Source organism: Triplophysa rosa, linkage group LG11 (assembly GCF_024868665.1).
Source record: "Triplophysa rosa linkage group LG11, Trosa_1v2, whole genome shotgun sequence".
Lineage (NCBI taxonomy): Eukaryota > Metazoa > Chordata > Actinopteri > Cypriniformes > Nemacheilidae > Triplophysa > Triplophysa rosa.
Genome location: NC_079900.1, coordinates 16272019 through 16292807, shown reverse-complemented (window position 1 = coordinate 16292807; position 20789 = coordinate 16272019). Strand labels below are relative to the sequence as shown.

Sequence of the window (20789 nt, the reverse complement as noted above, 5' to 3'; positions counted from 1 at the left end):
GGTTACTAGAGTAAAGTCCATACGGGGTAGTTTGTGATCTTCTCTATTAGTTTTTGCTGCAAAGTTAAGAAAGAAACTTAAGATAAGAGATGTTATTGGCAACAGGCACGAGCTCTGTGCACAAAAGGCAACTGAACACTGACCTGAATGAGCATGCTCTTTCATACCCTATAGCCCTGAGGTGCACTAGTGGTGCACTAGTAATTTGGTCTGTAAATCAATACAGTCTCAACAAACATTCTGAGAAAAATAATAACACCCAGTGCTATGAGAACCAAATGCGCTTGAGGTTGCACTTAAATTGGTTCACTCTGTCATGATTAAAAGTGTGAATCAGTGTTCTGTATTCTGCATTGTTGGGCAACAGTCTGCCTTGAACTTGGTTTTTGCATTAGATGTCTGTCCACAGCATTGGAAAAGATCAAAGCTTAACAGTGAGAGAGGAACACAAAATAGATTGCTTTATTTGCATTTTAGAGAGTGGGACAGCTCTCATTTTGAATGTAGTAGTGGTAAGGTCTGCGTGCATGTGCAATGCTGGTGTGTATAACAAAACAAGGTAAAGGTGCAGTGTTCTGTTATATAACCCCTCCAATAGAGGACTGATATAAAAGCCAACTTTCTATTGTTTATTTTTGTAAATAGCATATCATAGATTCAAGTGTTAAAGAAAATGTCAGCTATATAGTTTCCCTTTGAGGCATTCTGTTTGATCAAAGTAAAAGGTCACAAAATAAAGACACAGGAGTGCTTTATTACAAGTTACTAGTGAAATAACACTTTTTGCATGATGGGATTTAATGCTATTTTATCCCAATGTAATTTAGAAACTAAATAAAGCTACAATAATTAAACTTAAAGAATTATAATCAGAATTCACTTAATGTTTTCTAAAATGTTATATTATTGTGATATCTAATTATTTGTTATCGGCTTTTGACTGATTACATCACTTTATTGTAAGACAGATAAACCTCCTTTACTGTATTTTTTCTTGACAGAAGGAAACACTGTTAGTCAAACCATTCCTCCCTTTGTCAATTTCTATATCTTGCTCCCGTGCAGAACTGCATACCCTTTTCAACAAAACATAACCTACACCGATACCTTCTGTTTGTTTGGCTAATATTCCTGAGGTAGCAAATCAATATCATTCAATTTTGAGTCATCTTTCCTTTGTTTTCACACACACAGTATTTGCATTTTAGGAATAACAAGCTGGGCAAATGAATCATTTTAATGATTTAAATGAGTCTGTTCTTCATTCGGATGCTTCATTTACTCAGTGGAAATCTAATTTCCTCTCCAATGTCATTTCCCCAGAAGGCCCCTGTGCTTCACAAGGCTCCTGTATTCAGAAAGCTGACTGGGCCGTTCCATTACCTCCTCTATCATCTGATTTGTTGTACTGTGAGTCTACAAAATCCCTCTAAGGCATTCTGAGACAAATAGTTATGGCAATAGCTTTCATTTGACAGATTGGATATACTGTATGTATTAAGAGGTGTCTCCATATTGTTTCATCAAATCCCTGTCATAACAATCTGTGTAATTGTGTCCATTAATATTCCAAATGCAGTTTATGCATGTATTGTTGTTAAGACTGTTTATTAGTTTTAGGTGCTTTGTGTGATTTTGGAGGATCTCTTGACAAAAATGCAATATGATATACATAACTATATCTTCAGAGGTGTATAAAGACCTTACATAACTAAGCATTGTTTTTATTACCTTAGAATGAGCTATTTCTATCTATCTACATACACCGCAGGTGCCCTTGCGTGGAATTCGCCATGTTGTTTCTACAGCCCAAAACGGACCAACTGCTCTACAGAACGCGTTTTGTAAATATGTTATCTCCTTCGGCAAAGACGTGAAAATGTGACAACATCTTAGCCCTGTGTCAGCCACCGTGATGCTTCGAAAGGGAGGGGTGGAGTGAGCTGTTGGTTGCAATTCGCAACCTCACCACTAGATCTGCTAAATTTCATACGCTGGACCTTTAAAGCATAGGCTTTGCGAAGTTGACATTAATAGGCAGGTAAAAAATGTCAAACGTTTTCGGCATCAAGACAAATTAAATTTTGACCCTATTTCACTGCCATAATGTTTTAATGTTACTCCCACAATTTATTCACATCTTAAACCCCACATAATACAATGTGAATAGTATTCCACATCTGTGGAAATAGGCAGCATATACTTATCTTATTTGACTTTACCAGAACAATGTAAACACAGACAGGGAATTGTGTAGGTTAAATTATTTTCCTATAATTTAAATTAGGCTCCAGGGTGTTAAGAAGCCTAGCAGCCTGAAGGAAAAAGCTGCAGAGTCTAGTGATATAATTTGTATGATAATAGAAGAGCGTAGTGTTACTGTAGAGTTTGTGCATGCAACATTTGTGATATTGGTCATTACTAAAATAGTGATTTCCAGTATGTTTGATGAGATATTCTAAACGAATCATCTTTATGCTGCATGGTAATTCCCATCATGACAGTTATTGCTGAGATGAATGTGTAATGCAAAACCTAATTGTCTTCTCAGCAAGACAGATTTTTGATATCTTGTCAAAAGCTATTAGGTTGTCAGATGTGACAAAGAGATACTTGGATGCACTTCAGGTCTTTTACTTTATTAGTTAAATAACTTATCACCCAGGACTGCTCTATTAGAAATATTGTGTGGAAAAGCAGTTGTTTTGTTGCATGACAGATTAAAAAATCAAATGTTAAAGTAAAGATGAACCAGGCTGGCTGACAGGAGATTCATACAGTCGCTATATCCCTCACATTGCAGATGATTGGAGGGAGCTGGAATAATAACATGTTTGTCCATTACATAAATGTTTGAGGGGAGGGCCCTAATCCTGAATCTTATTAACTTTTTCAGCTAGAGTCAGGAATTGATGTTTGCCTGATCTTTTGTCTCTTGGTGCCGCTGTACAATTTTCAGTATCGGCTAATAAACCTGGTTCTTTGGACACACAAAAAAGAAATAATACTATTTTAAATGTGATAATCTGGTTTCATGGCAATGAAAGAACAATATTTGCAAAGCAAATATATGGGTAGTGAAAATCAGAGCAGACATATGGATAATGAAAATCAATAGTATGCAACTGCCCAATGGGCAATTTAACTATTGTAAGATTATGAACTGATGTCTTCCAGAATGTGTTTACAGAGGCATTTTAATTAAAATCTCAGAATTATAATTCTGCCCGGGATTTTTACAGCAGACCAAAGTAATGAATGACTTTTATGCCTTTGACCTGTCTAATGGTGTTTGAATCATACAGCTGTCTCTCATACATTCTAATGAGATCACTATGACAGTCCCTTACATTGCTCATGTAGTATTGAATTATATATAGGTATAGTGTGAAACAGAGAGTTAAAGACACCTGTCTTATAATGATTATGCCTGATAAATGCAGAGTCACTTTGAATTGCCTTTAAATCAGAGCCATAACCACAATAATCTTATATATTATATATGTTTTTATTAATTTATTTCTAAGCTCTACCTATCCACTAAAAAGCTTTCGACTGCCAACAGAGCTTTTGGGATTCTGCCACAGGATCTATGTGTATCAATAAAAATGACAGTTAAAGACTTGGATTAAGGTTTACTCTGGACCTTCAATTAAAATAAGAGCCAGGATATACTGCTGCTGTTTATGTGATCTGTAGTGACTTTGAAAACTTCAGAAAAAAATACTGTACGCAAACCAGCCCTCAGTCATTATTTAATAGATCTTAAAATTAAGAAATGTTTCCATTCCCTTAAAAAGTCTCATTGAGGTCTAACCTTATCTGTACAATTACTTGCAAAATGCTGTATCACAATGTAGGCTAAATCCAGCCGTGTAAAAGCAGTATTGTGATATTTGAGAACTCTATTATACCACATTAAATGTCCACTCTCTACAATACACTTGAAATAATGTGTTAAAATGTATTTTAATGTGATTTTTCTTAAAAGACGATATCTGTGATATCTTTTCATCATATCTGTGTCCAAGAAATGTCTCCCTCCGGTGGTAAATGTATCGTAACTATGGTGTTGCTGCTCTCGCACACGTCAGCCATGCCCATGTGATATGACCCCGCCCCATATGTTCAACGGTGACGTCATCTCTTTTTATTCCCAGCACGCACCGCGGCACGCCATCATCTCGAAGTTCAGACAGAGCAAGATGGCGGATAAAGCAGGTATGGGTGAATGAAACATACAACTCTGAATGTATTTTAGTGTGTTTGATGGAACGCTTGTAAATGTGTTGTGCTTTTTTATGCCTTTAATGTTTCAAGTCACGATTGCAGTGGGTGTATATTATCTCGTTTGTGTGCATTTACAGTGAAGGCCTCGGTGTGTGTGTGTAGAGTCATGTCAAGGACTTTTAGTAACATTGGCCGCAAGAAGAATCCCTAGTACGGGCAATATCTTCTCCACATCCGTACTGATAGCATGTATGGTTGTTTAATGGTGCAGAATCATGCCAATCCTGTTGTGGTGACGTGCTCGATAAATAAAAGCGCGTCTTGGCGAAAGCTGTCATGCGCTACTGAGCCGTTTAACTTTGTCTACGAGGAAAACATCTTTATTGCTCGACAGCGTTTATATACGTTTGCAGAATATTATGGCACCTTTTTCGTAAGTTCAAGGTTTTGCCACTTAAACTGTGTCACTGACACTGCTTCCAACGTGTAACTGTTACTGTTGTTAACATGGTGCGTAACGTTAGCTTGGCAGAACAGTGAGGTTGCCAGATTGTAAATATTAAGATACTGTACTAAACATTTTTTTTACGTATTACCATATGCATAACACTGTATGATATGATAGTCCTAATTAGTTTAAAGAATACTGAAAGGTACTAGCGTAAGCCAGGCATCTACATACAGCTACAAATCTGTCAGAATTCCTTGCCTTCCTAACAATGCATAGAGTTGGATTTACATAGTACTCTCAGTTAAACTTTGTGTTTAATTGTGATTCTGCAGTGTCCCTGGCTGAGAAGAGGCTTTTGGATGTCAAGCTTGGGCAACTGCCGTCATGGCTCGGTACAAGAGACTTCACCCCGAATGGACTTCTTGGTGGAGTTCGCAGAGGTAATGACTCACTTAATATAAAGTTTTAAAATTATATTCATTTTCTGTGTGATTTAATGTAACTGCACCCAGAGTGTGACCATCATATTCATAATAATCTTCTTTTAGGATATGAGAGATATTACAACAAGTACATCAATGTGAAGAAAGGTGGTATTGGTGGTGTGGCCATGTTTCTTGTTGGTTATGTTGCCCTGAGCTACCTTTGGGAATATGATCACATCAGTAAGTACAAGCTAAACCTATGGAAGAATCGATACTAATGTGTCCTTTGTTGCGATTTTACATACGGCGCATTTCTTTTCTTTTTTTGTCCTACAACAGAGCACGACAGGTGGAGAAAATACCACTGAAACAACACAGGCCACTCTCTTCTGCGGCAGTGTGATCACCACACCTCTCAGCTTTCTCTGTTTGTGATTATTGTGACCAATAAAACAATTACATTTATTTAATTTGGACTACTGGCTTTATTAAATGATGTGCTGTGGAAGAGCTTCTTATTCAAGATTTGTGTAATTAAATCTATTAATGTGTGAAATTGGTTGATTTTGTAAACTGGTTTTATATGTTGCAGATTGTTTAGAACTAGGGCTGTCAAACGATTAATCGCATTGCAAAAGTTTGTGTTTACATGATAGTCTGGTGTGTACTGTGCAAATTTTGTATTTATAAAATGTATATATTTAAGAAAAATATAGAAATTAAAAAGCATGTATTTATTTAAATTAGTAAATTTAAATAAATGCATGTAAATATTTCCTAAATATATATGCAAGTATGTTTATAATACAAAATTAATATGCACAGTACACAGACATATATTATGTAAACAAACTTTTATTCTGGATGCGATTAATTGCAAATAATGGTTTTGACAGCCCTAATTTAAAATTCATATGCGGACAAGATGATTATCAACTTTACTGATGCTCTGACTTGTAAGCAAATACACACATACATTACAAATAACTTTCCAGTTTATCTTTATTGTAATAAGACAACATCCCTAAAGCTTTTTTTTTTACATCAAGCATGCTGATAGACTACTAAGTGATATCCTCACTGCCACTGAACTTCAAAATACTCTCCCTAAAAAACCTAATATATTGTCCTCTATCATCAGCAATGCTCGGAGTTTTAAGAGTCAAGAGGCTTGTAGCTTCAATACAAAAATCTTGTTTCAAAGTATGAATATGTGACAAGAAAAAAAACTTAAGTTTAGTGACTGTTCATTCTACCTGTATACTATATATTTGCTGTGACATGTCCACAAGAGCATTTGGCACATGGACAATGAGGTAGAACCAAATTCATGTCACTCAACTATAACCTTTGCAATGAAAGGTTAATGTACCCAGTAATCAAATCTTAATCTGGATGTGACAGCCATCATTTTTGGAAATCCTCTTTGTAGAAATGAAGTCACCTTTTACTGTCCACTCAGGAAAGCCAAGTGCCCTTTAGTGCATTTGTTTGCATAATGGCCCTTTTCACCACACTGGAGGAAGCACATAAATAAAAGTAGACATTAAATTAAGAAATAATGAAGTTTAAGATTATTATGCCAAAATAACATGTTTATGCGTAAAATCATACGGCACCTTGTAACATGTAACTTGGTCCAGTGGACGAGGACCACGAGATCCACCCATGTTGCTATTATGCTGCACCATCCCAACAGAGTTTGGCATTCTCTGGTGGTTGTTTATGTTTACATTGGGGTTTGTCAACTGAATGAGTGACTGTGACGATCTGTTTATGGGCTGTGTGTTTTGTTGCTGGAGAATAAAGATGAAATTAAGATGAATAGTAAGGATTAACCATGTTAAACAAGACTAATGAAACTTACATACGACTTACAAATGAGGAAGCATATATAATTTTGCCATAAGAGCCATAAAAATACCTTTTGTTGGGACTGTACTTGTTGCTGCAGTGGTGGCTGTTCAGATGCACCCATAGGAAGTTCAAATCTCGGGCTGAGGATTACAAAGTTAGTTTACAGTAAAATTAATACACAAATGTTAATCACATGCATGTCTACATAAAAGCACGATATGCAATCACTGATATGAAAAACATACTGCATAAACTTGCATGACTTCCCCTCTGGGCAGAAACCAACAAGGTAATTTACACAGATGACTCTTCTTGTGTGTCTATGCCTGCAATCCGGACCTTATGAGATGAGAACAAAAAGATAAAGACCTTTCATATTTGCCATTACAATCAATCTTAGAATATATGTAATGCGAACAAGCTTTAATTTTAAAATATTACCCTGTCTTGATTTAGCATTTCATATGATGTAATGTCAAATTAATGTAAACATGTAATGTCATTGTGATGCGTAAAGCATCCAGTTAAACGTGCAACTGGTAAATTTCTAAAATGTAAACACTCACCATGTTTACAAAAACCCCTATCATACCATGGGCAATCTTTAATCTTAGATTCTGGGTCAATGTGCAAGAATGGACACTCTTTGTTACTGCACTCTCCTGCAACATAAACAAATAAATAAATATTGGTAAATACATAAATAATACTAATAATCAACCAAAAAGTAGATTATAAATAAAAAACATACATTTACTATTTTAGTACAAAAGGATAGATAAAATGATATTATCTGGCCATAGAAACTAACCAAATTTTGAGTAGAAATAGCACTCAGGCATCTTTGTCATATCATATTCGTGTAAAAATTCACATTGATCTCCCTTCTTGCATAATCCTCTAAGCCAGTGCTTGCACACCACAGTCTTTTCTCCGCTGATATGTCTGAATGGACACATTCCACCTGCCGAAAGAGAAACCTGTATATTCTCATCAACGCATTAAATTAACTTTTAAACAAACATTCAAGATATATGCAGGTGCTATTTGTTACACATTACTTGCCTTTCATACAGGCAGCTCGCATGAAGAACTCACACACAGCAGCACCCGATTCTGTAAAATAAATGTATATCATGTATCATATTGAATTCCATCATCTTTTAAAATTATACATCAATGTCGTTTAACTTACTATCCATTCCGGGAAAAGGCAATGGTTGAGCGCCTAGCTGCTGCTCTACAGCAATTTCTAGATCAAATTTGATGTGATCGACACAGGCGATTAATTCCTGCATTTTGAATTATATGTATATTTTACACAGGCGCCGAAACTCTTCTCGTTATAACACCTGATTTGAAAACTACTAGAAGTATTGATAGCTAACAAGTTAACAAACGTCTTTCGATGAGGTTTAATAGTAGACGTAAAACAGAGGACTGGGGAGAAATCCAGAAAAATCTATTTTGTAAAGGGTTTTAAATATAGCACATGAGTAAATAGGTAACGTTAGAGATTATCATAATTGAGAATGCATAGTTGATATTCGTATCTTGTACTCCCGCAACGCTGCTTACGCGTAACCCCTGACCCACGAACTCTGCCCGCGGATAGGCTGACTAATCTATCACAACATGATCGAGTTCTCTGAGACGACGGAAGTATGTATTTTTAAATATGAATTTCTTCAGAGAAACCACCTCGCTTTAATAACGTTTAAATAATTGTACTAATGGATGTTGTGTGTATTGTAAAGTTAAAAGATGCATAAACCAAAGAAAGCAATTTAAACAATAGTTTGATATTGTGTGTAGGTTGTTGATTACAATGTCTGCTGTTTGAATAAGTAGGGAAATTTAACCATTTACGTGCTCAAGACATTTGTGGGTGTAACAAGGAGACTTCACATATTAAAACGGTGATGTTTTCTCATTAAGATATATTATTTCATATTTAACTTACTTAATAAAATGTTTGGGTATACCAATATAACGACGAGAGGGCTTCAACATTGAGCCGTCATTGATATTCTCAAACGTTTTATTGAATTGTAGTACATTTTAATGAAGTGTAATGAAAAAATACCAGAGACTTTTATCTTCAATATTTTTAGTTTAGACTCCAATACAAAGCTCAGCCGTTCCATACGGTTTGTTTAAATGCGACCGAACTACATGACCCATTCAATAAATTGTTTATTTGATTAAATTAACATACAACAAAATTCAACAAATTGTTTATTTAATACAATTATTATACAGTAAAATAATAATACAAATGAAATTGATTGTGTTGTGGTGGTACATTTTACAAGTATTACCATGCTTTAGTAACAATATATACACTAAAATATGCAATATGCAGATGCACTACAGCTCCCCCTAGTGTTTTCTATAGAGATGTGCAATAATTGCGATGATCTGAAACCGATGATTTAATTTTAACCCTACTCTGGATGAGTACAGTTCTTGGAGAGTGGGGAGGGTAGTACCAGTGATTCGCTCAGCAGGGGGTTTCTCCTGAAGTCCACTATTATCTCCACTGTTTTGAGCGTTCAGCTCCAGGTTGTTATGACTGCACCAGACAGCCAGCTGCTCAACCTCCTGCCTGTACGCAGACTCGTCACCATCCAGGATGAGGCCGATAACAGCTGTGTTGTCTGCAAACTTCAGGAGCTTGACAGAAAAGTCAGTAGAGTTGCAGTCTTTGGTGTACAGGGAGAAGTGCAGTGGGGAGAGCACACACCCCTGGGGGGCACCAGTGCTGATGGTACAGCTGTTGGATGTAATTTGACCAATTCTAACTAGCTGTTGTCTGTCTGTCAGAAAGTTGGTGATCCAATGACAGATTGAGCTAGGAACAAAGAGCTGAGTTAGTTTGGTCTGGAGGAGTGTTGGGACGATGGTGTTGAAGGCCGAATTTAAGTCCACAAACAGGATCCTCAAATAAATCCCTGGTCTGTCCAGATGTTGAAGGGTATAATGCAGTCCCATGTTGACTGTATCATCCACAGACCATTTTGCTCTGTAGGCAAACTGTAGGGGGTCCAGTAAGGGTCCAGTGATGTCCTTCAGATAAGCCAACACCAGTCTTTCAAATGACTTCATGTCTGTAATCATTAAGTCCAGTGATTTTGGGTTTCTTTGGGATGGGGATGATGGTGGAGCGTTTAAAGCAGGAAGGGACTTTGCACAGCTCCAGTGATCTGTTGAAGATCTGTGAAAAATGGAGGCCAGCTGGTCAGCACAGGTTTTCAGACAGGCTGGTGAAACATCATTGGAGATGTGGTTCCTCGCCACAGCAGTGCAGTGTTGGCTTGCTCACCGGGAGACTGCATTTATTTATTCATTTATTTATTAGATATTATTTATTATAATGATCTTGCTTGGTCTATAAACACCATTCACTGTGTTGTGTTTTACCTTTCTGTGTTTTTCTTATTTGCTCCTGTAAAGCTGCTTTGGAACAATGCACATTGTGAAAAGCGCTATATAAATAAAATTGAATTGAATTGAAACACCGTCTGGGCCTGGTGCTTACTTTCTCTTTTGTTTCCTAAAGACATTCACTGATCTGAAGTGATCGGGGGTCTCAGATCTACAGTAAAACTCTTTCAGGTATTCAGTAAGCTGTTGATTTGCCTCAGTGCTGAGGACAGAAATGCAAGGGGAGGAATATTTTAGTATTCTCAAAACATTTTCATACTTTGGGATAAACAGTAACAAGTACACTAAAACAGTAACTAAACAAATACATTTTGAAGAAACTGTAAAGAAACCACTCTTTCTACCTCATTCCTCATGCAGGGAGGAAACACCCCACCAACTCTCATTTCAATGTCTGTATCTACAAAATGTCTGTAATTGAGTCTCTGTGAACTCTTGTAGAAAAACTGAATTTATTTCATACATGAGCCTCTAAACTCATAATCCAATAATAATAATATATATTATCTACATTTTTCCTGCAAGTATAAAATCTTCCTGGACTCATGTACAAAATGCGGAGTTTTATCATCCTCATGCCATGGCTTGAAAATAATGATAAAAAAATCCTCATATAAGTAGCATTTCGCTTTAAAGACGTGTATTAATTCTGTGAAGTGATGTGGATTACTTTTGGAATGAATGGATGCACATTTTGGAGCTTCAGAAATAGGGCCCTCTATCCAATGTCATTACAACTGTAGGAAGAGCCAGGATATACAGCCGCGGAAAAAGTTAAGAGACCACTCCAACTTTTATTTCAAACCAGCATTTCTAGATGTATTGTGGTCATTCCAGTCCAGTGTCTGACTGTTGAATTTCATCAAATCTCAGGAGTGACAAAGTCATCCAACAGCAATGTGAAAGACAGCATGACAAGACACCTGAAAACTGTTATGACATAAAATTATATTTTTTAACTTTCCCTAAATACATATTTGTGTTGTATTGCTTAAAAGTGAATATGAACTTGTTTTCTTTGCGGTATTTGAGGTCTGAAAAAATACAGAGCATCTTTTCTGTTATTTTCACCTGTTTCTCCAGGTCTAATTTGCTGCAAATAAAAACAATATTTTTATTTTAAATTTGGTAAAAATATTGCAAGTAGTTCACGGAATGAAACAAGAACGATAATTTTACCTAAACATCTACCTGTAAATAGTAAATTCAGAAAAACCGAAATGATGCTTTGAAACAGTCTCTTAATTATTTCCGGGGCTGCATATTTGAAGAGTTTGGTTCCAAAATGAGATAACTCCGTTTTTACAAAAATGTTTTTTATTATGTTATCATGTTTTTATTGAGCTAGCAATATTTTTTAGTTATTATGGCTTCAATCAAAACAAACCAACTGCAGTTTGATTGATATTAATTGGAACGCACAATAAAAAAAGTGATTGTTTTTTAAATTCTCATTTTGGAATCAAACTCTTCATTTTTAATGTCATATACATCTAAGATAACATAAGGTTGAATAAATTATGGATTTATGTCACTTTTGGTGAAATATTCCTTTAATCCCAAATTTTTAGGTGGATGGCTAAAATATTTGAGAGACTAAAAGCCCTCCTAAAGTGGCTAGTGACACCTTTATTAACAATGTTAATACACAATTACTGATGATTTATGAATTTTCTGTGTTTTTCTTTTTCATGTAAAGCATGTAAATATTTGAATTGAAGTGTAAATGTGATGAAAATCCCAATTCTGTTTTATTCATTACACATTAGGTTACATATGTTACCAAGTACATCCATTTAGACAAATGTTAACCAGAACAATATAGATAGAGTACAGTTTAATAAAAAGAAAAAAAACAGTTCAATAAAAAGAAAAAAAAAAAATGTTCAAACACTGAGTTGCCCAGACTCGACAAGCATATTAAAAACACAAATCAAATTGAATCAGTCCCTATTTTCAATGCCACGCCACAGCTCTAAGATTGTTCTCCTGACTCATCCAGAACATCCTCTGCATCCACAGTGAGTGCACTCAATAATTCGACCCTACAAAATTAAGAAATTAACAAATGTGTTACAAGAAATAACTTCTATAGGAGAACAAAGAACAGATGTAAAGTAACTGACATAAAATGTACAATTAAAGTACAATTGTAAATCATCATTAGGGCATAAATATTGTTTATTGATAAAGTGTACATTCACAATAAGAGGCATTGCTGATAGGTTGGAGCAAATATAACTTACCACTTCAAGCTTGCTCTTGGGAACTCTGCAAATGCAATTTGTTCCAAAGTTAGTGTCACGCGACTGAATGCACCTCAGACAGCACAGATTCTCATAACCCTGTTTCTTCCATTTGGCAATGAGATTCTTGTCTGCATATCCCTCTCTGATGCAATATTCATAAAGCTCTGAAATTAAAATAATATTTAAACAATTCGCATAAGAAACCAGTTGTTAAAATAAAAGAAACTACCAAACTGTACAGCATACCTCGACTGATGGCCTTCCTTTTGTAGAACAGATCAAAAATGTAACGGCTGCGTTGGTGATGAAGTCTAAAGATTGGCCATAGAGACTCAACTTTACGTTTACCTTCATGTGGCTCGGTTTCAGCTGTGAATTTAAAGCACAAGTTAATCACACTAGAAAACACGATGTACTATTATACCGTTTGTTTACGTTAACATTGACTGTAAATGTCTCAAATTAAAGAGTAACTTGTTAGCATTCCGCGTTGCTTGCGGTTTTAAACGAACCTTCGCGCATTTTCTGGTCCAATTCATCAAGAGTCGGTTCTATTAGTTCCCAACCATCTGGAGGAGGCTTTCTACTCCTTTTAACTTTCGGCATTATTAGAGATTTTCTAACAGAATAAACAATCGTCACAGTTGTTTTGTAAAAGCGACCTGCTGCTTTCCAGCTTTTTCGGTCGCCTATTGAATGACGTCTGACGTCACTGCATAGGTCCTTTCACTTGTCACTAGAAAGTTCGTCAACAAGCTGTCTTGTTTAATTTCGTACAAGACAAACTACAACTATTATCCACAATATTTAACATTTTTTTGCTAAATATATCGCAGTGCAATCCAGAAACACAATAGTAACTGTTTTCACATTGTAACTATCACCAGATTGCATCAGGCTAGGTGTCTGCTTTTGTGCCTGAATGCAAATATAGGAACATGGACCCGCTGGTTGACTAATCGATTTTAATCGTAAAATTAGTATTTGTTTAATTTACCGAGTCGTCACTTAACCATTTTTAACCACGATTCAAGCCCACTACCTTGTCATCTGGCTATATAAAAGTGAGACACTCTATATTCTGTAACTCTATTCTTTATCTTTGTCAAGAGTGTGATTAAGTCGTTTCCGTTAATTTCAGCTCAACTTTAATCATTATCATGCCCAAAGGAGGTAAGAGATCGTTATGTTTTTTTTGTGTGCTGTACATTGAAATGTCACATAAAGCTGAAATCACTCTGACCACGTTGAGACATCACACATCTGTCATGGACTGACAGGGGTGTCATATTCTGTTCAATAGACCAAATACTTTAATGTTATTTACAAACATTTTATACTAATTCCTAACAAAGTACTGAATTTTTGTTTGCTTTTGTAGAGAACAAAAATTGTAGAACATAATCTCACAGGTTTTGTTTTTCTTTAGGAAGAAAAGGTGGCCATAAAGGGCGTATGAGAACCTACACAAGTCCTGAAGAAATAGATGCTCAGATGAAAGCAGAGAAAGAACGAAAGAAGGCAAGTGGTATTGTCACAATATGCTGGTCCAGATAACACATAACATAACATTACATAACAAAGAGGTAGACACAGAAAACATATAATAACATTTAAAGGGTTAATGCTGTCACTTGGTGGGATCATTGAACTGCTTAGACAAATCACTGGCAAATAAAAGTGACCACCTTGGTTTCTATTAACCAGTCTTTATCATTGTAGGGAGTTTTCTGTTTTTCTTGTCACTGTCATCTATGGCTTTTTAAGAATCTTATTAAAAATAAAAAGACGCATCATCACTTTATATAATGATGTTTATTGTTTACATCAAAGAATGAAGAGGAAGAAGGTGCATCAGTGAATGACAACCAAAGTGAGGAGAAATTGACGGCATCAGGTTCAGAGGACAGTGATGATGAAGTGTCTGAGGTAAGCTTCAGGACTTAATAATGATGATTGTCTGTTTGTCAGTTCAGGTTGCAAGTGTCAGACACACTGTTTTAATTCAAATGAAATCTTATTGCTCTTTGATTATGATTATGATTATGCTCTTACTGCTATTTTGATTATCAATCACTGCATTTAGGACGACAACACTGTGACATTGTGAAATCTCACAATTCTGATATCGTTCTAGTGGTTCTTCAGCAGTATCAGTATTATTACTCTTTAACTCTGAAAGCTTCTGAAAAAACTTCCATCTACATTTTTACTCTACTCTCAGAAAAGGAAGGGTGTTGAGGGCTTGATAGAAATTGAAAATCCCAATCGTTTGGCCCAAAAAGCAAAGAAAGTCACAGAAATAGAACTTGAGGTACCCAAACAGCTTTCCAGAAGAGAAAGGTAAGAGATGCTGGGGTGAGTGATGCTTATATTATTATCTCTAATATATTAAATCAGTTTATTGTGTGACTGTCCATCATTCTTCACTGACTTTTTGTGATTCAATTAATGTCAGTATATTCGTGTTTACATTTTATAAAATGCATGTTACACAAATTGATGCATATCACAGTCAAAACACATACCGATCTCTTGCCTCTCAGCTCTTTAAATGTCTTTTTCACATTCAGGGAGGAGATTGAAAAGCAGAAAGCTAAGGAGAGGTATATGAAAATGCATTTAGCAGGAAAGACAGATCAAGCTAAGGCAGATCTTGCTCGGCTTGCCATTATTAGAAAGCAACGGGAAGAGGCCTCACGGAAAAAAGAGGAGGAACGCAAAGGTAAATGGGCAGCATTCTGCAAACGTCATGTAGAAATTATTCAATTTTTTTTCATAGGATAAACGAGATTAATCTCTGTCTTTCTCGTTGTCGGTGAAGCAAAGGAAGCAGCACAGGCAGCAGCAGCAGCTAAAGGAATTCATTCATTGTCTCTCAAATGATCTTAAAGGTTTTGATGCATTTGTGGACAGTATACGATTATATTGACAAAATTATTTTTGAAGACAAAGCTTGATGATGTGTTATGCTATTTAAAACATTGTAACACAATGTTTCTGTGGGAAAGGATTATTTCAGAGTATATTAACCCTGAAAGCAATGCCTTTGTGAGAGCCCTGATGATTTCACTAAGTGGATATCTTGTAATGCTTGCTTTCTCTTGATGATATTAGGAGTATAAACATATTTATTAATATATTAACATGTAACGTGGGGAATTTTGCTGTCTCAGTTTGGAGAATTATGGTAAAGACGACTTAATGTGTTCTCAGATGTAAAGGACCTGATTTCATTTTAGAATGATGTTCTGATGGTATTGAAATAATGTTAAGTATAACATGTAATACCAATAAAATGTCAGAACTTTTATTGAAAATGTATTTGTATCATGTTGTAAAACATTTACAACCACTGAAAAAAGAGACCACTCCAAATAGATTTTCAGTTTTTACGTGTTTAGGTAAAATGATCATTTTTGTTTCATTCTGTGAATTAGTTTGAATTTTTCATTGTTTTTCATTTGCATTTATTTGGAGAAATTTGAAACAGGACAAACAGTCAAAAGAACAGAAAAGGTGTAATGTTTCAATACTGAACAAAATGTATTTTAGGTTCAGTTCAGAAATCAATATATGATATAATAAGCCAGATTTTTTCTCAACTTTCTTTGCATTCTCTCACTCTCTGGCATTGCTTTTGGGTGACTTTGTCATTCTTGAGGTTTATTTGTTGAAATTAAACAGACACTAAATTTGAAGTGTCACAATACATCTAGAAATTATGATTAAATGCAAAACTGGAGTGATCTCTTAATTTTTTCAGTGGCTGTATGTCTTAACAGTCTCCTTGCAACTGTTGATATATTTACAATAGAATAACATTATCATGTGACCCAGCAGAGAAATAAGGTTTTTGGAAATTAAAGAAAATTTGAAAAGGTGTTTAGTGAATGAGATTTTATTAAATCTTTTTACGTTATATTGGTCTCAGAAGTACACAAATAATCACTTCTAGGTACCACCAACAATAAAAACTGATTGGGCAAAATTACGCCTGGCGTTAAAATAATAAAAGGACATTACTATGGTCATGAAATGATCAGCAAATGACGCGCACTGTTTTGCTGACACCGTTCTTCTTTTAGCATACAGTGAGTCACCACGTGTTGCCGTTGTATTGAATTTACTCAGCCAGATGCTCAAAGTTTTCTATTTTTTCCAAAAGAAAGCACAAAATAAGTACACATTGGTTGAACAATTTAAGGTTATTTCTATTCTTTTAAGTCAGAAGAATAGGAGGTGGGCGGTTGACCACTCCTCCCGTGCTCTCATTGGTCTCCAAAATTCGCGGACTTTGACACGAGGAAATCCACAAATATTGCGTTGATACAACCAAGTTGGTCGGACTCCGGACGCATTGTTAATCACATCTGTAAAGGTAAGTGTACAATTATTTCCAGTCTTATGCAATACATATTATAAAAACATGGGAGTTTTGATTTAATGTGTCAAATCCAGAACTTGTGACCGCCTGCATATGCTCCATGTTCATGACACCTGTGTCAACTTCTACTGTTATGCAAGTCGTCGCATAATAAGCTCTTTGTTATTTAAAATGTTTATGTCAAAGAAACGATCTGTCTCTGTTAGATACAAAGTTATTCATTGTATCTAAGTCTACTTTAAATAGATAAATATAGTTTTTATTTCGCGGGAAAAATGATAACAAAGGAATTAGATTCGAGCAAAATTGTGGATAAGACGTGAATAAGCATGCTGAAACTTTTATTCTGTAATCGGTCACATGCACATGGTCTGTGCTGGCAGCTGCAGTTATATATTTGATTGACAGCTTAACTCACCAGACTGTCCATTACTGCATTACTCAAGTGTGATTGGCTCTGCAGCAACAAACACTGCTTAGGCAGACAATCAATAAACCCTCCTGAAAATAAACCTTTCAATTCTCGACTAAACTTTGTCAAGTACATTGATTCTTTGATTTCAAATTATGTTAAAAGTACGTATGCCGTATGTTTTGCACACAGTAGTTTTCTCGCAAATGTAACTGAAACAACTCTTTCCCATAGAGATTATCAGTTATGGCTCAAATCAATGGCCATGATAATGAAACATGGAAATCGCACAACAACATGATGTTGGAACCTCTCAGCACAAATGATCCTGAGGTGAGGCATCCATTCTACGGACAAAACTCACAGTTATGAGCCACTGATATACATTTGGAGATCATTTAAGCATAGTCAGTTTTTAGTTAAATAATTCAGTATATTTGTTTCAACACAGGTTTTCGACATAATAAAGAAAGAGAAAAAGAGGCAGACATACGGATTAGAGCTCATTGCTTCTGAGAACTTCGCCAGCCGAGCTGTTTTGGAAGCTCTGGGCTCCTGCATGAACAACAAGTACTCTGAGGGTTATCCTGGACAGAGGTTATTGTTGTGCAATCATTTTGTGTTTTCTTGTCATGCCAATAAAAGCAGTGTTATGTTAAGTAAAATGTGCCACAAAATTAAAGACACACGTTTTTAGATATTATGGAGGAACTGAGCATGTGGATGAATTGGAGCGTCTGTGTCAGGAGAGAGCGCTGAAGGTTTACGGCCTTGACCCGGATAAATGGGGAGTGAATGTTCAACCGTACTCTGGTAGGTTTGTTTCTCAATATCACTGGCAGTTGCTAAAATGATGTATTATATGTTGGGCATTAGGTCAGATGGATATTTTCAAATATTTTTCCTCCTCAGGGTCACCTGCAAACTTTGCTGTGTACACAGCTATAGTGGAACCTCATGGGCGGATAATGGGCCTGGATTTGCCTGACGGCGGCCATCTCACCCATGGCTTCATGACCGACAAAAAGAAAATCTCAGCCACCTCCATTTTCTTTGAGTCTATGCCTTATAAGGTGAACCTTTCGTTAGAATTCACGTCTTTAAGGATTAGTTTACTTATGTTGTAATTTGTCACCCTTATGCTGTCCTGAACCGGTATGAATTTATTTATTATGTGGCACATAAAGTGAGAAAACGTTTTTGTCTGTTTGTCCAGGTTAACCCAGAAACTGGATATATTGATTATGACAGACTTGCAGAGAACGCTCGCCTCTTCCACCCCAGACTTATCATTGCAGGTCTGTGTGCTTCATGTACCATGTACAACAGTTTAAAAACTTACTTAACATTTTAGAACCAGAATATGTAAACCATTAATGCCAGATATTTCCATGCTCCAAGAGTCAAGTATAATACTTAAATCTGTTGTAGTCCTAATGCTCTTAATGTTTAACTTTTTTTTATGAAATGCTCTCAAGGCACCAGCTGCTATTCCCGTAACCTGGACTACAGTCGCATGAGAAAGATAGCAGATGAGAATGGAGCCTATCTTCTGGCCGACATGGCCCACATTAGTGGTTTGGTTGCAGCAGGAGTGATTCCCTCTCCGTTTGAATACTGTGATGTTTTTTCCACCACTACCCACAAGACCCTGAGGGGTTGCAGATCAGGTGTCATTTTCTTCAGAAAAGGTCAATTCCATGTGATTTGGCACGATATTGAGTCTGTTGAATTACGTTCTTTCACAGCCGTGTCATTGATTTTTAGGAGTGCGCAGTGTTGATGCAAAGACAGGAAAGGAGACCCTGTATAATCTGGAGAGTCTCATTAACCAGGCGGTGTTTCCTGGACTGCAGGGTGGCCCTCACAATCATGCCATTGCAGGTAAGGAATAATGTTGACGTCGCCCTAAATATTGAATGAATTAATTTAGTTGCATCATAATTGTTGGGTGTTTTTTGGAACATTCTGTAACACGCATGTATTTATTTTTTATTTCAACAGGAGTGGCTGTTGCTTTAAAGCAAGCTCTGACCCCAGAGTTCAAGACCTATCAAATGCAAGTTCTGGCTAATTGCAAGGCTTTAGCAGCGATACTTATGGAAAAGGGATACAAAATAGTTACAGGTGAGTTTCTGATTTAGAAATTAAGGATGTAAAGCCTTTGGCATAGGGTGATGCATCTCTTGGATACATAGTGGCTGTTGGGTCTTTTTATCTTGTTATACTTCAGGTGGCTCTGATACTCATCTCATCTTGGTTGATCTGCGTCCAAACGGAACCGATGGAGGAAGAGCAGAGAAAGTCCTGGAGGCGTGTGCGATCGCCTGCAACAAAAACACCTGCCCAGGTGTTCATTAAATACAGTTCATTGTATTTTTAAATGCATTTTGATGAATAGGATATATCATGTTGCTGATTTACTAAAGACATTTTAAGTTGTAAATGACATCTTGTTTGTAATTTATTTGTTTTCACAAATTCTTGTCTGTCATGAAGGTGATAAAAGTGCTTTGCGACCAAGCGGCCTTCGTTTAGGATCTCCTGCTCTTACGTCCCGAGGGCTGCTGGAGGATGATTTCCGCAAGGTTGGCGAGTTCATTCACCAAGGTGAGTTCATTATATGCAATAACATATTTTGCAAAGCTGTAACATGTTGGACATTGAAAACACATGTTTGTCCTCCCTTAGGCATCGAGTTGACATTGGAGATCCAAAGAAACATGAATCCTAAAGCAACTTTGAAGGAGTTTAAGGATGAACTGGCTCAAAATGAGAAGTATCAAGTAAAAATCAACAAATTTCGAAAGGAGGTGGAGGATTTTGCTGGAAAGTTTCCAATGCCTGGGTTGCCTGAATTATAAATAATATCCCTCTGACATTTGGTCTTTCCAAATTTTTTCTCTTCAATGCGCACAGAATAAACTGTTTGAATACAGTTTAATAGTCTGTTACTACCACCATATGACTTGACCCCATATAATTGGTATCTGTACTCTTGTACAACTGACCACATCATTGTGATTCACATGTTTGTTTGTTTGTATTAAAAGTTGAAAATACCAACAGAGATGAAAAATCCAACTGGATATTTTAAAAATATCCACAGTAACAATGCATTTGTATGATGCAAATAAAGTCTAAAATACTGTAAATGAGAACCTGTGTTAGGGACTCTTTATTATTTTTTTTATTGATCTGCTCATTGTTATTTACTATTATAAAGTCATTACCCTTTTAGAACAAGATAAATCATATGTATAACTCTACTTGTATTCTTTGTTAAAACACAGCATAAATAAAACGGGGTTGTGTTGTATAATAAAATATA

At 36.0% G+C, this 20789-nt stretch overlaps 5 protein-coding genes across 6 annotated transcripts; 3 read left to right on the top strand and 2 right to left on the bottom strand.

The window, feature by feature from the left end:
* Nucleotides 1-4133: 4133 nt before the first annotated feature.
* Nucleotides 4134-5576, top strand: atp5mf (ATP synthase membrane subunit f). Its single transcript, XM_057346025.1, has 4 exons — nt 4134-4221; nt 5014-5121; nt 5230-5346; nt 5446-5576. The coding sequence occupies exons 1-4, from the start codon at nt 4206-4208 to the stop codon at nt 5472-5474; spliced, it is 270 nt and encodes an 89-aa protein (XP_057202008.1). The 5' UTR covers nt 4134-4205; the 3' UTR covers nt 5475-5576.
* A 113-nt stretch (nt 5577-5689) lies between these two features.
* On the bottom strand, nt 5690-8566 carry cpsf4 (cleavage and polyadenylation specific factor 4). The gene is made up of 8 exons (XM_057346020.1): nt 8159-8566; nt 8029-8079; nt 7775-7927; nt 7530-7625; nt 7209-7302; nt 7031-7103; nt 6726-6902; nt 5690-6622 (listed from the first exon to the last, which is right to left on the bottom strand). The coding sequence occupies exons 1-8, from the start codon at nt 8259-8261 to the stop codon at nt 6554-6556; spliced, it is 816 nt and encodes a 271-aa protein (XP_057202003.1). The 5' UTR covers nt 8262-8566; the 3' UTR covers nt 5690-6553.
* Nucleotides 8567-12137: 3571 nt separating this feature from the next.
* Nucleotides 12138-13367, bottom strand: bud31 (BUD31 homolog). The gene is made up of 4 exons (XM_057346024.1): nt 13172-13367; nt 12906-13028; nt 12657-12823; nt 12138-12455 (listed from the first exon to the last, which is right to left on the bottom strand). The coding sequence occupies exons 1-4, from the start codon at nt 13263-13265 to the stop codon at nt 12405-12407; spliced, it is 435 nt and encodes a 144-aa protein (XP_057202007.1). The 5' UTR covers nt 13266-13367; the 3' UTR covers nt 12138-12404.
* Nucleotides 13368-13551: 184 nt separating this feature from the next.
* pdap1b (pdgfa associated protein 1b) lies at nt 13552-16511 on the top strand. 2 transcript variants are annotated; one of them, XM_057346021.1, is made up of 7 exons: nt 13552-13723; nt 13801-13832; nt 14089-14180; nt 14493-14588; nt 14884-15002; nt 15233-15384; nt 15484-16511. In XM_057346021.1, the coding sequence occupies exons 2-7, from the start codon at nt 13820-13822 to the stop codon at nt 15543-15545; spliced, it is 534 nt and encodes a 177-aa protein (XP_057202004.1). In that variant the 5' UTR covers nt 13552-13723; nt 13801-13819; the 3' UTR covers nt 15546-16511. The 2 variants fall into 2 exon arrangements, with proteins under 2 accessions (XP_057202004.1, XP_057202006.1); XM_057346023.1 differs by lacking the exon at nt 13801-13832.
* Nucleotides 16512-16639: 128 nt separating this feature from the next.
* On the top strand, nt 16640-20714 carry shmt1 (serine hydroxymethyltransferase 1 (soluble)). Its single transcript, XM_057346019.1, has 12 exons — nt 16640-17040; nt 17693-17791; nt 17910-18055; nt 18156-18271; nt 18371-18531; nt 18675-18756; nt 18937-19149; nt 19226-19342; nt 19463-19585; nt 19692-19808; nt 19958-20068; nt 20150-20714. Exons 2-12 carry the CDS (start codon nt 17705-17707, stop codon nt 20320-20322), a joined length of 1446 nt encoding a protein of 481 aa, XP_057202002.1. The 5' UTR covers nt 16640-17040; nt 17693-17704; the 3' UTR covers nt 20323-20714.
* Nucleotides 20715-20789: the final 75 nt, after the last annotated feature.

Bases quoted from the DNA above. Each gene is read 5' to 3' on its own strand.
- atp5mf (XM_057346025.1), top strand. The intron at 5,122-5,229 runs GTAATGACTCAC...ATCTTCTTTTAG, and splicing joins TCTTGGTGGAGTTCGCAGAG to GATATGAGAGATATTACAAC. The intron at 5,347-5,445 runs GTAAGTACAAGC...GTCCTACAACAG, and splicing joins TTGGGAATATGATCACATCA to AGCACGACAGGTGGAGAAAA.
- cpsf4 (XM_057346020.1), bottom strand. From the start codon at position 8,261: ATGCAGGAATTAATCGCCTGTGTCGATCACATCAAATTTGATCTAGAA. The intron at 7,104-7,208 runs GTATGTTTTTCA...TGTAATCCTCAG, and splicing joins AAGTCATGCAAGTTTATGCA to CCCGAGATTTGAACTTCCTA. The intron at 6,903-7,030 runs GTATTTTTATGG...TTTATTCTCCAG, and splicing joins AAGTACAGTCCCAACAAAAG to CAACAAAACACACAGCCCAT.
- bud31 (XM_057346024.1), bottom strand. From the start codon at position 13,265: ATGCCGAAAGTTAAAAGGAGTAGAAAGCCTCCTCCAGATGGTTGGGAA. The intron at 12,824-12,905 runs GTATGCTGTACA...TTTTAATTTCAG, and splicing joins AAGGAAGGCCATCAGTCGAG to AGCTTTATGAATATTGCATC. The intron at 12,456-12,656 runs GTAAGTTATATT...TTAATTTTGTAG, and splicing joins CCAAGAGCAAGCTTGAAGTG to GGTCGAATTATTGAGTGCAC.
- pdap1b (XM_057346021.1), top strand. The intron at 15,003-15,232 runs GTAAGAGATGCT...TTTCACATTCAG, and splicing joins CAGCTTTCCAGAAGAGAAAG to GGAGGAGATTGAAAAGCAGA. The intron at 15,385-15,483 runs GTAAATGGGCAG...TTGTCGGTGAAG, and splicing joins AAAAGAGGAGGAACGCAAAG to CAAAGGAAGCAGCACAGGCA.
- shmt1 (XM_057346019.1), top strand. From the start codon at position 17,705: ATGGCTCAAATCAATGGCCATGATAATGAAACATGGAAATCGCACAAC. The intron at 19,586-19,691 runs GTGAGTTTCTGA...GTTATACTTCAG, and splicing joins GGGATACAAAATAGTTACAG to GTGGCTCTGATACTCATCTC. The intron at 20,069-20,149 runs GTGAGTTCATTA...GTCCTCCCTTAG, and splicing joins TGGCGAGTTCATTCACCAAG to GCATCGAGTTGACATTGGAG.